Below are 13,478 nucleotides of genomic sequence, written 5' to 3' on the forward strand. Positions count from 1 at the left end.
GGAGGCCAGGGGTGGGTGGATCACCAAGGCTAGGAGTTTAAGACCAGCCCAGCCAACATGATGAAACCCCATCTCTACTAAAAATACAAAAAACTAGCCAGGTGTGGTGGCAGGTGCCTATAATCCCAGTTACTCGGGAGGCTGAGGCATGAGAATTGCTTGAATCCAGGAGATGGAGACTGCAGTGAGCCAAGATCACACCATTGCGCTATGGCCTGGAGAACAAGAATGAAACTCTGTCTCAAAAAAAAAAAAAAAAGCCTTCTTACTGATGTGTCAGTTTCATAATTTCTACAGTTATCAATAAGTGCATACTACTTGTACTTTCTTTCACAGCCATTACCATCACCCTGGCACAGTAAAAACCACTTCAGAGCCAGTTTGGGCCTCCACCAACTGGAAGGGTATTTTGCCCATGCATTTGGCAGTGTTGTTACTCTGGGCACCCAGGCCCTTTCCCTAAAGCCTGACTTAGCAAGTCTGGTAGGACTTCGGCATCTGCATCTTTCTCAAGGCTCCCTCCCCTTCCCCAGGAGATACTAATGTAGTGGTTGGTCCCTGGACACCTAAGACTTAGCTCTTCCATTATAGAAAAGAAGAGGTCCAAAAGGAATGAAAAGGGCTTTTACTTTCTTTTCTAAAACAAGTGATTTTTAAGGGTTTGTAGAAAAAGCAAAGCAAAGCATAATTCTCCTCTTACTTCAAGCTAGCGTCTGATGAGAAAGTACCAGGGTAATCTCTGAAGAATCCTACCCCAACACCTTCTTTTCTTTTTCTTCTGCTGGAATGAACATCTAGGGGTGAGATATGACTGCTCCCTACCCATCTGGGGACTTGTCTTCTTTATATTGTTGCATTCCTCAATCTTTGCATAAGGAAGAGAATGGTTAATTCCTGTAGGTGAAAAGGAAAAGCTTCCCTCTTCCTACAGCCTCGCATGTTTCTCTTTTCCCACTGGTTGCCAGGAAGCTTGGAAATACGGTGACGACTGTTCAGGCACATGTCTCTTCCTTGGGTCCTACCACAGTCATCTCCTCCAATATGCAGTGATGTTGACAGGCTTTGAGATGGTGACTAGTGAGTTCTGAACTAGGTACCTCAAATCTAGCAAGTCCACAGTAAACAGGAGCTATGATCATTTCTTAGGTTTTCTGATCTTCCCTTCTACTTTATTTGTAACCATCTGGTTGTAAATGTTTTATTGTAGTTTGCCTCAACTGATTGTCCATTGTGGGAGTAGGTAGTGAAAAAAACAGTAATAAAATTAGACTCACAGTTCTCTGCCTTACATTCCCTCCCGCAGTCTTCTGGTTTCTAGCTAAAAAACCAAGTCTGAAGCACCTTGTGAAGACGAACTTTTTTCTTCTTAAAAAGAAATAAATAAAACAAATATACTGGCTTGGATTTCCTTCCCTTTTCTTACTTTCCCCCTTAAAAAAAAGCAGCAGCCACCGTGTGGACCCTTAAGATAGGCAGACAGTAGGCCACCTGGACCCACACTGGAGGGAAAAGACACTTGATACACGAGGGGTCAGAAAGAGGCCTGGTGGGCGAGCATGGCTTATTCAGTCCTGGGCTGCTGTGGGGTGTGATCCATTTTCAGTGGGGGATGAAAGTTCCCAGGCTCTCCCCAGAGCCCTCACAGTTCAGTCTTGACCTTGTGCATCAAATCTTTTTGATCAATCTTGTCTAGGTCCTGGTACCAGCGGTTGTAAGCCAGCAAGGCCACATTCTTGGCAGCCACGGCCATCACCTCCACGGAGCTGGCCGCCCACTCCAGGGCATTGAGGTAGAAGAGCTGGTCATGGAGTGCGAACCTCGGGAGCGTGGGGCGGGAGCCATAGAGGGGATGGGCCTGCCACTCAGCTGTCTGTACTGAGTAATAGGAACGGAAGAGGGTCTTTAGCTGGGTCCGAAAGAGTGGCTTAGGGGACTGGACTCGCCAAACAGCTGCCTCCTGGGGCTGCTTTCGCCGGAAGCTGGCAGAGATGTTGACAGGGCACATGTTGTCCAGAGTGCAGAAGAAGCTGGGGAAATCTGTGGTAAGGATGTTCGCAAATGGGAAAAGCTTAGGGTCTGGGAAACCGAAGTAGGAAGAGTTGAGGTAGCCGTGGACCAAGGAGACGACGGTGGGCTGGAAAGAGCCCTGCAGGTCATCAATGGGCGGGTGGAAGCCTGCAAACGTTAAGTTGCTGCTGCTGTTGTCCAGGTGCAGGGGGGTGGCAATGACCACGATGTCATAGAAGTCAGAGCTGTTGCCTACCTCATTCTCATACGCCACCTGGTACAGGGCTTTCCCCTCTGGAAACAAAAGAGCACAAAAGTCAACTTTCCTTTGGCTTCTACCCACTGAACTCCCTACTGGGGCCCAGCATTGAGGTTCTACTCCGGGTGCAGCAGGGCTGTCTAGATGGTGGGTCCTGGCCTCTCCATGCTGATGCGGCTACAGAGGAAGCAAGGGGCATGGAGTCAGGAGACTCAGTTTCCGCTCTGCTTCTGCCGCTGGCCAGCTGGGAGGCTTGGGCAAGGTTATCATTCAAAGTCCTCATTGGTCAACAGAAAAAGGCTGGGTTGATAGAAGTCTCAGTTTTCTGGCTCTGACATTTGAATTGGGAAAACAGCACCCTCTAGTGTCACCTGGCCAGGTTGGGGCTTCTCAATGCTTTTTCGGACATACTCCCCAGGGGGATCACAGACCAGAGCTGAGGTACAAAGGAGGCAGAAGTGTCTGTCCACTCTCTGGGAATGGCACACCTGCCCGCTCCTGCCCTGGCTACTCACCTGTGCTGTGCAGGGTCACGGAGGTCACTGTGGCATGGATCACATTGGCCTTGGTGAGCTTCAGCAAACCGGAACAAACCAGCTTATTGCCTCCTTCCACAGACCACAGGCTGCCTTGGGCCCCGGCTAGTGACATGGCTCCTGGGCAAAGTGGGAAGGGGGTGCTGATAGGTTGTCAGGGCCATGGGGCAGGAGGGCTGGGGAGTCCAGTACTATTCGACGGTGCCTCCCTACCAGAGCAAAACTCTCCCAACCATGGGTGTGGGGAGATGGCAAACATACGAGCAAGTACAACAAAGTGCATAGCGCTATGCGGGGAAGACACTGTGCTCAATGAAAGCCAGCTCCCACAGACCACATATTGTGAGGTCTATTCTATGCAGAATGCCCAGACTAGGCAAATCCACAGAAACAGAAAGCAGATCCGTAGCTGCCCAGGGCTGGGAGGCTGGGGGGTGTTGGGGAATTGAGGGCTAAAGGGCAAGAGGTTTCTTTTTGGGATGATAAAAATGTCCTAAAATTGACTGTGGTGATGGTTTCAGAACTCCGAACGTGCTAAACACCACTGAATTGTGCCATTTAAATGGGTGAATTATGTGGTATGTGAATTCTATATATCTCTACACAAAAACGCTGTGAAGGAGACACACAAGATACTGAAAGAGTGAGCAGAGAAGCCACATTGAGGGGACACTGAGGCAGGGCCTGAAGGCTGAGAAGGAGCCAGCATGTACAGAGCCAGATGAACAGTATCGAGGGTACAAGGGAGGTGCTTGTTATTGTAAACCTTTGCATCCATTTAACAAAAATATCCTGAGTGCCTAGTATGACTTAGGCACTGTTCTGTGTTTGCGACATATCAGGGAACAACAGACAAGGATTCCTGCTCTTGTGAAGCCTGAGTTCTCCACTCTTGTGGTGTGTGCTAGCAGACAGTGAGCTACACACAGGCCCAGCCACCCCCATGAAGAGCTGGGAAGAGGAGGTGCTCTAACAGTGGCTCAAAGGCCTCAACACGGCAGTTCTTGAAACCAAAGTGTAGAGAGCAGAGCATTATCTCAGCTCTAACATTTACACGCATGCAAAGGATTGAGGCAATTGGGAGTGGTAGAAACACACTGGACCTGTGATCTGAGCCCTGCTTTCACTGTCTGTGAAGTGGGGTGATACTATCTCCTGCCAATTCACGGCCAGTGCCAGAATCAGATAGGATGGGGTAGCAGAGTGCCTATGTAACTGTAATGAGCTGGATAAAGGCGAGGTTATCATGGGGATCCCCCGTCCATTCTGAGCACCTTGGGTGGAGGAGGAGCAGGTGGGTAGGTCAAGGGCTGGACGCTCACCTGCAAAGGCGGGCATCGCTGCTGACTGGCCATAGCTGGCCCGCAGGACAGCGGAAACGACATCATCAATAAAGCGCTGCGTGACGCCCACCTGCAGCAGGGACTCGGCCACAGAGTGCTGGGTCATGTTGACAAAGGTGGACTCCCCCAGCGAGTAGAGCAGCTCTTCCACACCCGAGAAGGCATAGCCATGGGCCTGGTACTTATAGATCCTAGAAGACACATAGAACTGGAGTCCTTGTGCAGGAAGGCTTTCTGCCTGACCACCTGCCCCTGGGTCACAGTGCCTGGGAGGCCCACCAGGAACCCATGACTTCCTCTACATGGAGCAGTGGGAGAGAAGGCTGGTTATGTTCCCTGGCACCTGTTCTCTGACTGTGGCAGGCCTGCCCCACCTAAAGGGAGTGTGGAGGTATGGAATCCTTCTAGGCCTGGCTTTACATCACGGCTATGCTGCATAACAACTGTATCACTGCTCTGAGCCACTGCCTGCCTGAGGTCATAGTTCATAACCCTTTCTTCACCCAGCTGGGACTGCCAGGCTGTGGGCTACGGCCCACCCCTGCTGACACATCTCCTTCTCCAACAGCATCGGCTGTGCCACAGCTTCTAGGACCCGATGGCACATGGCAACTTCATGCCGACACTGTCACCTTCTCTGCCAGTCCAGCCTGTCCTCTCTTCTGGCTTGATCTGACAGGGCTCCCACTCACCCCCAGGCTCATGTCCTGTCGCTCTATCAGTCATGCAATCTCACTAGCATGGATTGGAACCACTGATGAATTTCCTGACTGGCAGGCCTTTGAATTGTTGCCCATTCTAGGGCTTCTTTTGTAAATATGTTGAGTTTGGTTATCAACAGGACACCAGATGGAGTGTCCAGAAAGTAGAAATGTGGGTCTGGAAGTGAAGAGGAAACTAGGGCTGAGAGGGAGAAGTCATCTCCCATAAAACGCAGAAGTCAACATTATTGGTCTGGATATAATTGACAAGGGAGAAAAACATCAGAAAGAGAGGTACGGAAATAAGCTTCGGGTAACATCTGGAGAATGTAAGGAAGAAGTGCTATGAACAGCAGAGTTACAGAATGGGAAGGGAGTGGAGAAATGCCAGGAACCAGGGAAGGAGGGCACATGGCACACTTGAGTGTCTGACACTGAAGGGAGGCAGACAGTGATGGGGTCCGGGGAGCAGCCCCTGCAGCTTAGGCTGGAAGCAGTGAGCACCTTCGGGAGGGACTTTGGGGAAAGGTGAAGTGACAGCTTGGTGAGTGAATGAACAGGGAGAGAACAGACCACTTGCCCTCCATATCTGGGACCAAAGGTGATGGGGAGGGGGCTGGAGCCCAAGGATATGAGGAGTGGTGAAGAAAGGTGTTTATTCTAGATGGAAAAATGAGGACAACAAAATTTGCAAATGAGTGGTCCACAGACTGCATCTGCCCTACAGATGTGTTTCATTTGGCTTACAAGATGAATTGGTTGCAAACGTTGAAAAACTGAAAGCTTTCACACACAACTCTGGATTTCTAGCTTCTTCTGAAAAGTGAGTAGATCTAGCCACAGGAGGTGGGCATTGTACACGGCTGGCTGCAGATGGCTGCCGTGGAGGGCTGGCTGCCTCCTTCAGAGGGGGCCTTGTTCTGCTCTTTTCCACCTGCTGATTCAATGACTCACATCCCAGTTCAGCTCTTGTTAAGTGACTGAGTTTGCAACCCACGCTTTTATTAGCATCAGTGTAGTAGAGGGTAAGAAAATGAGTGTCAGTGTGACAATATTAGGGAGACCATTACTGGACGAAATACGGCCATTCCTCACGCCAGGGGCTTGCTCTGAGCCTGCACTGAATTGTGCTGGTTCAATTCTGCAAGGACCTTTTCCTTTTTCACAATGTACAGTCAGGCTGGTTCCTCCCCCACCTCTTCTTGGTCCCCCTGGAACGCCATCCCCACAGCTCTGCCAGCCCTACCTCATGAACTTCTCCATGACCTCCTCCACCCACATCTGCAGCCTCAGGAAGCTGATGCCGTAGTGCCACCAGAGGCGGAAGAGGTTCAGCAGGTACCAGTCGGTCTCCTCTAGCACGAAATGCTCCCCACCGAAGATGGCGCTCCTGCCCACCACCTCGCGCCGATGCCTCAGCCCTGCAGAGACACAGAGGAGCCCCTCAGGTTCCCCCCAAGACTTGGGGCCTTCTTGACGCAAATGGACTGCTCCATTAAAGGAAACGTAAACACTATGGTTTGCTCATTTGTGCTGCTTGTTTATAAACAGTAAACAGACGCACTGGGAAAATGTCTGGACTACCTAGTCAATAAAAAAAATGAAAATGAAAATAATGGGACATTTTACATTTTTTTCCCCCAAGAGGATCCACAAGTGAGGGAAATTCAGATTTTATCCCAGAATGTCCAGGGGCTGAGAGCCACTGGGCTTGCTCTGAGATGGTGGCCTTGGGCCCTGAGATCACACTGAAGTTATCCTAGCTCCTTACAGCCATCCTGTACTCTGCAACTTGACAGAGCAGTGGACTCCTAAATACAGATAGAGCTGTTATGACTTGTCCCTTCCCCACGCCCACATACCACACACACTGCCCTCCACTTTAACAATACACTGTATCTTGGAGATTGTCCTATATCTGGGCATAAAGACTTCCCCATTCTGACTGCTGAACAGCCTATTGTGTAGTTATACAGTAATTTGTTTAACCCCAGGTCCTAGTGGATAGGCAGGATACTTTCAGCCTTCTGCTATCACAAACAATGCTGTAATGAATAACTTGGTATCTATGCTACTGTGCACATCTGTAAGACCACCTGTAGCATCACTTCTGAGAAGTGGAGTTTCTGCATCAAACAGAATGTGTATTTGACAGATGCTGCTGGGTCTGAATCCCACCTTTCTTGCTGTAATGGCTTTAGCTTAAATCTATACATTTTCTAAGCCTCAGTTGCCTTAAGAGGAGACATAATGCTCATCTTGCAGGTTGGTAGAGGGGATCTGAGGTAATGCCTACCTACCACTCAGAAGGTGCCCAGCAAGCACCAGCATGTGGAAGGTGATATAATCACAATTATTTAGAGGCAGCAAATTGACAGGGAAAGAAACCGGCCTACGAGTCATAGCTGAGTTCTAATCCTGGCTCTGCAACTAACTCACTGTGTAACCTCAGGCAAGTTCCTTCCCCTCTCTTGTCTCTGTTGCTCCATCTGTAAAATGAGGAGATTGGGCCACATGACCTTCCGGCCTTGATGGTCTGGGAAGTCTGAGAAGGGCCCAGTGCTGTCACCAGCCCCAGGGCACTGGGCACTGGAGCCCCAGGACTGACCACTCACCCAGCAGCTTGACGAAGTCCTGCATGTGCAGGCTCAGGGAGTGGAAGGAGGCAGCCCCGCTCTCGTAGTGCTGCTTGTTGACTGAGATGGTGGCCAGGCGGCCACCCACGGTTCCCTTCTCGTACACATCGATCTGCACCCGAGGTCCAAAGTGTTGCTGGAGGAAATGGGCCACGGCAGAGCCCCCGATCCCGGCCCCAACCACCGCTGTCAGCAGGCCCGGGAGGTAGGGAAGGAGAGAGACAGAACATGAGAGTGAGAGGCTGCAGTTCACACTGTATCCTCCTGCACTGGTGGTTCCCAGGTGCTTAAATTTCATAGGCTTATGACATTTCCAAAAGGAAATCTGCAGACTGAGTTGTCAGTAGAGCTATTAATAAGCAAAGGCAAACCTGAAAACCGCCGCCTACTATACCTTCATTTCATAAAGAAAAAGGTATTTCAGTAGCAAAAGACCAGCAAAGAATACTGAAAGTCAGGATGACCAATTAAAGAGAATAAATTTAGTTTTATATAAAACTTACTATCTTGCTTCTAATTTTCTTATTTCACTATGAATCGTTAAAAGTTACTGACCAGTTCTGTTCAGTGATCAGTGTTTGGAAACCATGCCTTAATCCAGGGACTGGCAAACTACAGCCTGCAGGCCAAATCCAGGCAGATGTCTGTTTTTGCAAACTAAAGTTTTATTGAAACACAGTCATGTTGCTCTTTCAATTACTGTCTATGACTGTTTTCATTTTAGGCAGAGTTGAGTAGCTGCAACAGAGACTTCATGACCTCAAAAGCCTAAAATATTTACTCTCTGGCCATTTACAGAAAAAGCATACCAACTCCTGGTCTAGTCCAACCTACCACTGGACACTTAAATCATCTCTGTGTCTGTGTTTGTGAAGACTGGAATGCATCTGCCAGACGTGTGGTTCACACCTGTAATCACAACACTTTGGAAGGCTGAGGCGGGGGCAGATCACCTGAAGTCGAGAGTTCGAGACCAGCCTGACCAACCCTGTCTCTACTAAAAATACAAAATTAGCTGGGTGTGGTGGCGCATGCCTGCAATCCCAGCTACTTGGGAGGCTGAGGCAGGAGACTCGCTTGAACCTGGGAGGCAGAGGTTACGGTGAGCCGAGATTGTGCCGTTACACTCCAGCCTGGGCAACAAGAGCAAAACTCCCTCTTAAAAAAAAAAAAAAAGACTGGAATGTACCCTATGATGGATTGCTCATTACCCTATAGGACACTATACTCCAGTTTGAATTCTTGTTACAAAGTTTCAGTTTTTTGGGGTCTTATCATGCACTGTCTTTACTGTACCTCCTGCCTTCCTGTTATTTGCAAACTTGGTTTACATGCCATCAGTATTCTCATCCAAATCACTGACAAAAATGTTTCATGGGACAGTGCTTGGAGGTGCTGCTAGGAAACCACTGCCTGGACAGACATCAATCTTGTTGTTTTTTTTTGAAATAGGATCTGGCTCTGTTGCCCAGGCTGCAGTGCAGTGGCATATTGGCTCACTGCAAACCTTCCAGGCTCCCAAGCAGCTGAGACTACAGGCACCTGCCACCATGCCCAACATATTTTTCGTAGAGATGAGGTTTCACCATGTTGTCCAGGCTGGTCTTGAACCCCTGAGCTCAAGTGATCCTCCCGCCTTGGCCTCCCAAAGTTCTGGAATTACAGGCATTAAACACTGTGCCTGGCCTGACACTAATCATTAAACAGTCCTGTGAGAAAACTGTAAACTAGCTATGAAGCTACTGAACTGGACTACCACCCTACCTATAATTTTTGCCAACCATGTATCTGAAACACCACTTTCTTCTCATCAGACAGTCCAGAGGCCTTACCCAAAAAGAAAATGAAATAAATCTGGTGTAATTTGTCCTTTACTGGACCCATTCGGACCCACAGAGTACCAGCTCCTGCCAGGAAGTCACAGGCAATCCTCAGACAGCACCAGGTTCTCTATGATCTGGCCTCTGCTTACTTATTCCACTTCCTGCCCTACCCTCCCAAGATGCCACCTTCTCGTCTGTCTAGGCTTCTCTTATTGTGGGTGCATAGCTTTGTTCTCCCATCCTGGGCCTTTGCCCAAGCTGTTCCCTTTGACAGGAGTGCCATCACCCTGTGTCTCACTGGCTTCAACAGCCCTCAGATGTCACCTATAACTTGGCTTCACTGTCCCACCTGAGGGGAGTCAGGTGTTCCTCCTGCATATTCCCACAGCACACTCTGCTTAGCCGTACTGTAGTCAAGTTATTTAAGGACAGAGAGAGAGCGCACATGGTCACTATGTCCCCAGATCCTGGCAGACAGTAGAGTTCATGAAGTATTTTTTCTGTGTTGAAAGAATAAACCACTTCCTCTCTCAGTACTTACAAAGCCACTTCCAAGACAGCACATAACCTTTTTATCTTAACCACTGTGCTCCCATCCCCTCCATGTGCAAAGAGTCCCAAATTACCCATTTTTTCAGAGAAATTGATATTAAGGCCTAGAAGCTGCCCAAGATCAGGAAGCAGAAGACACCACTTCATTGTGAACCAGCTCACTGAACACAACTGACACCCATTCTCGAATTTACAGTAAGATGTCCTGGGGCACAAAGAAAAATCCAATAGGCTTTTGTCCCCCAGCAGCCCAGCAAGGATTGGGCAGACAGACTCCTGCACACAATTAGCTAGGACAACCCATGATGAAGTGCAACAGGGTTCCAGGGAGTCCTGAAGAGGAAGAGTGAATTCTGCCCCAGAGGGTGTGGGGACACAGGCTTCTCGGGGAAACAAGATTTCATGCAAGATGCTGGAGGACAATCAGCTTTATCAGTGAGAGGACACGCACACTCTGCAAAGAGATCAGCATGAGAGGGGCAGCATGTGGAACTATATGGGTGGGTTTAGAGGGTCCTGATGCCACATGGGGGTTCTCAGATTTGATCCTGCAGGAGCACAAGGATTAAGCCATCCTAACAGGAATCCGCATTCTTGTTGTGGGTAGAGTCCAAACCACCAAGGTGAACAGAGGCTCCCGTCAGAGGGCTGAGGAAAATCTAGAAAGGTAAAGGGCAGCGTGGCATTGCCAAGTGTCCCAAGCTCCATGTTGCCACAATTCTGCTGGGTGGAGGTCCTGCCCCTTCCCCAATGGTGAGAAATGTCTTGTCCTGTTGCCTGTTCCCAAGAAAACGGGGAGTGCCCTGCATATTCCCACAGCACACTCTGCTTACCCCTAGCCACACTGTATTCAAATGATTTAAGGACAGAGAGAGAACACATGGTCACCCATGGATACTGCCCGCCTAACTCTTCCACATCCTTCAAAGCCTGGCTCAAACTCCACCTTCTCCATGAGGGCTTCTCTGGCTACTCTAGCCTCAGGATTCCCTTTTCTTGGCAAGCCCTCATCTCTCAGTCTCAAACTGGTTTCTGGCATGCTTCAGTCTTCTTAACCCTGTATGCCTGGGCTGTGGTTCTGCTACACAAGAAGCTTTAGCACTGCACTGGACCCTGTAAGTTTGTGATGCTTCTATGAGATGTTCCAGGCACTCCTGCCAACTGGGGTGCATGGAGGGTGGCCTAGTGGAGTAGGGTCTTTGTCCTCCCACCCTGAGGCCCAGGATTTCTGTCTGTGGGAATATTATGTGTGAGGGACTTGAAAATCTTCACGAGTCATGTAGTTAAAATGACAATCGTTGAGGAAAAATAAGCAACTGTAAACACATATGAAACTCTAGTCAATGATATGCACGATGAAGTATTTAGTGAGGTGTCCTGATGTCTGCAATTTATTTGGAGATGCATCAAAATGTAGGATGGATTCGTGGGTGTCTAGAACGGTGCGTGATAGTTATGTGACACAGCAAGTATAGTAGCAGTTAATGGCAGAATGTAGGTGGTGGGTATACAGATGACCACTATAAAATTCTTGCTGTACTTGTGAACATTTTCAAAATAAAGTATTGGGGAAACCACACGCACAATAAACAAAAAGACTGTTGTTAAAAGTTCCCCGTTCTGTCAGCAAATCTCCAGCAGACCTTGTGTTCTGTCTCTGTCGGGGCTGTCTCCTATCCACCTGGGTGGGGGGGAGGCGGGGGGCGGAGGCGGGGTTTGGCTTACACGTTACTTCCAGGAAGCACCCCTGGGGCCGCAAAGACAGGGTGAAGCGCCCCTCCTCTGCATGCACTGTACTTCCACAGCTCAGCACGGACTTCCCTGTACTGTGAGGGCTCTTCCCTCAGCAGGAACTAGAGCACCACGTCTGCTACACAGAGAGCCCTCAACCAACCTCTGTGAAGGCCATCGCCCAGCCTCTCTGTCCTCTGTCACCCGGGGGCCTAGCAAACAGCTAGATCCATGACAGATGCTCAGCGACCCTGGACCTCTCTGTGAGATCTGCGGCCAGTCCTGCCTAGGCCTCTTTTCTGTCCTAGGTGGCCCTCTTCACATGCCATGCCCCGGCCCCATCAGGACCTTCCCTGCCGCGTCCCCTTCGGCGCCTCTCCTCCACCCAGCTCCTCTCCCGAGGACCCCTCCCTCACCCAGCTGCCCTCCTCTACCTCCACCTAGCTGAGAACTGAGAACCCGCCAGCCCTCCCCAAATGGGAACCCCACCGCGTCCTTCCCGCACCGATTTTGCCCGGCGGGGCATCTCCGCCAGCAGCGGCGGCGGCGAGGAGCGCGGTCAGCGCGGAGAGCAGCGGTGCTGCGCGGGCCATGGCGGGCGGCGAGCGGGCAGCACGCTGGGTTCGGGCGCTCGCGGGTTGGCGCTCGCCTCTCCGCCCCGCCCCGACGCCCCACTGGCAGTCCCGCCTTCCTGCCGCGCCAGACCCAGCCCCGCATTGGCCGAGCCGCCGTCCCTCTCCAGCACGAAGCCCTCATTAGCTCCATCTCTCTCGGGATAGGCTCTCTCATTGGCAGCTTCCTCGTTCAACCCCCTGCATGCGGGTTCCTTATTGGCTGGTTCATTCTTGCCCGGCGCAGGTGTGCGCGCCTCGGGTCCTCAGCATCAGGACCAGGGCCCAGCTCCTGGAGAGAGATGAAAGAGATAAAACTGAAGCTTTGAAGACCTCGGTTTTGTCCAGCCTCTACATTATTAGCTCTATGTCTTCTCCGTGTCTCATTGTTTCCTCTTTTATAACACAGACGAAGAGTCCTGCTCCACCTTTCTAGCTGGTTGTAACCATCTTAGGAGATAGGGGATATGAAGCCGTTTGCAGTGTTTCCAAGTGCTGGAAATTGCTGAACAAGCATGCGGCCAGGGTGGTAAGACGCTACCCTATTCATATGCTGACACAAGCCCCTGACACAAGCCCTATGCTTTCGATACTGACCTCCCCAGCTGTTATTTATGTGTTTGCAGTTTATATACATAGTTAATATCTCTGCTTTCTGCTTCCTAAAAACCAAAAGGCGGGGAAGGGTTTCATCTACTCTCTTTTCAGAAAGGAGAAAAGGAGGGATGAACTCCCATTTTCATCCCCTAAGAAGACAAGAGCAGCAGCTCAGACTTGCTAGTTTATCACGCTGTGAAAAACAGATTTCCTCTGACAGAAAATAAAGTTAGGGATGAGTTTCAGAATAAAGAAAATCCGGAGGCTAGGGGTGGCTCAAGCCTGTAATCCCAGCATTTTGGAAGGTCAAGCAGGAGGATCGCTTAGGCCAGAAGTTTGAGACCTGGGCAACAAAATGAGACTCTGAGACCCCGTATCTTAAAAAAGAAAAAAAAAAAAAAATTAGCCAGGAGTGGTAGTGCACACTTGTAGTCCTAGCTATTCAGGAGGCAGAGGTGGGAGGCTTGAGACCAGGAGTTTGAGGTTAGTGTGCGATGATTGTGCCACTGCACTCCAGCCTGAATGACAGAGTCCCCATCTCTAAAAATAAATACATATATAAAAATAAATGAAATCCGTATTTACTCAGTGAGATTATGGCTAAAAGAAGAAACTGGGCCGGGCACAGTGGGTCATGCCTGTAATCCCAGCACTTTGGGAGGCCGAGGTGGGCGGATCACTT

General features: G+C 49.9%; 1 protein-coding gene and 1 long non-coding RNA gene across 4 annotated transcripts; one reads left to right on the forward strand and one right to left on the reverse strand.

Moving 5' to 3' along the window:
- Nucleotides 1-609: 609 nt before the first annotated feature.
- LOC105466889 (prenylcysteine oxidase 1 like) lies at nucleotides 610-12,250 on the reverse strand. 2 transcript variants are annotated; one of them, XM_011716049.2, is made up of 6 exons: nucleotides 12,094-12,250; nucleotides 7,462-7,668; nucleotides 6,093-6,267; nucleotides 4,125-4,336; nucleotides 2,782-2,922; nucleotides 610-2,301 (listed from the first exon to the last, which is right to left on the reverse strand). In XM_011716049.2, the coding sequence occupies exons 1-6, from the start codon at nucleotides 12,179-12,181 to the stop codon at nucleotides 1,640-1,642; spliced, it is 1,485 nt and encodes a 494-aa protein (XP_011714351.1). In that variant the 5' UTR covers nucleotides 12,182-12,250; the 3' UTR covers nucleotides 610-1,639. The 2 variants fall into 2 exon arrangements, with proteins under 2 accessions (XP_011714351.1, XP_024643989.1); XM_024788221.2 differs by lacking the exon at nucleotides 2,782-2,922.
- On the forward strand, nucleotides 5,005-6,362 carry LOC139363737 (uncharacterized). 2 transcript variants are annotated; one of them, XR_011624582.1, is made up of 3 exons: nucleotides 5,019-5,140; nucleotides 5,511-5,669; nucleotides 6,134-6,362. It is a non-coding gene; the product is annotated as an uncharacterized lncRNA (long non-coding RNA). The 2 variants fall into 2 exon arrangements; XR_011624581.1 differs by lacking the exon at nucleotides 5,511-5,669 and having other exon boundaries at nucleotides 5,005-5,140.
- Nucleotides 12,251-13,478: the final 1,228 nt, after the last annotated feature.

Source organism: Macaca nemestrina, chromosome 6 (genome assembly GCF_043159975.1).
Source record: "Macaca nemestrina isolate mMacNem1 chromosome 6, mMacNem.hap1, whole genome shotgun sequence".
Lineage (NCBI taxonomy): Eukaryota > Metazoa > Chordata > Mammalia > Primates > Cercopithecidae > Macaca > Macaca nemestrina.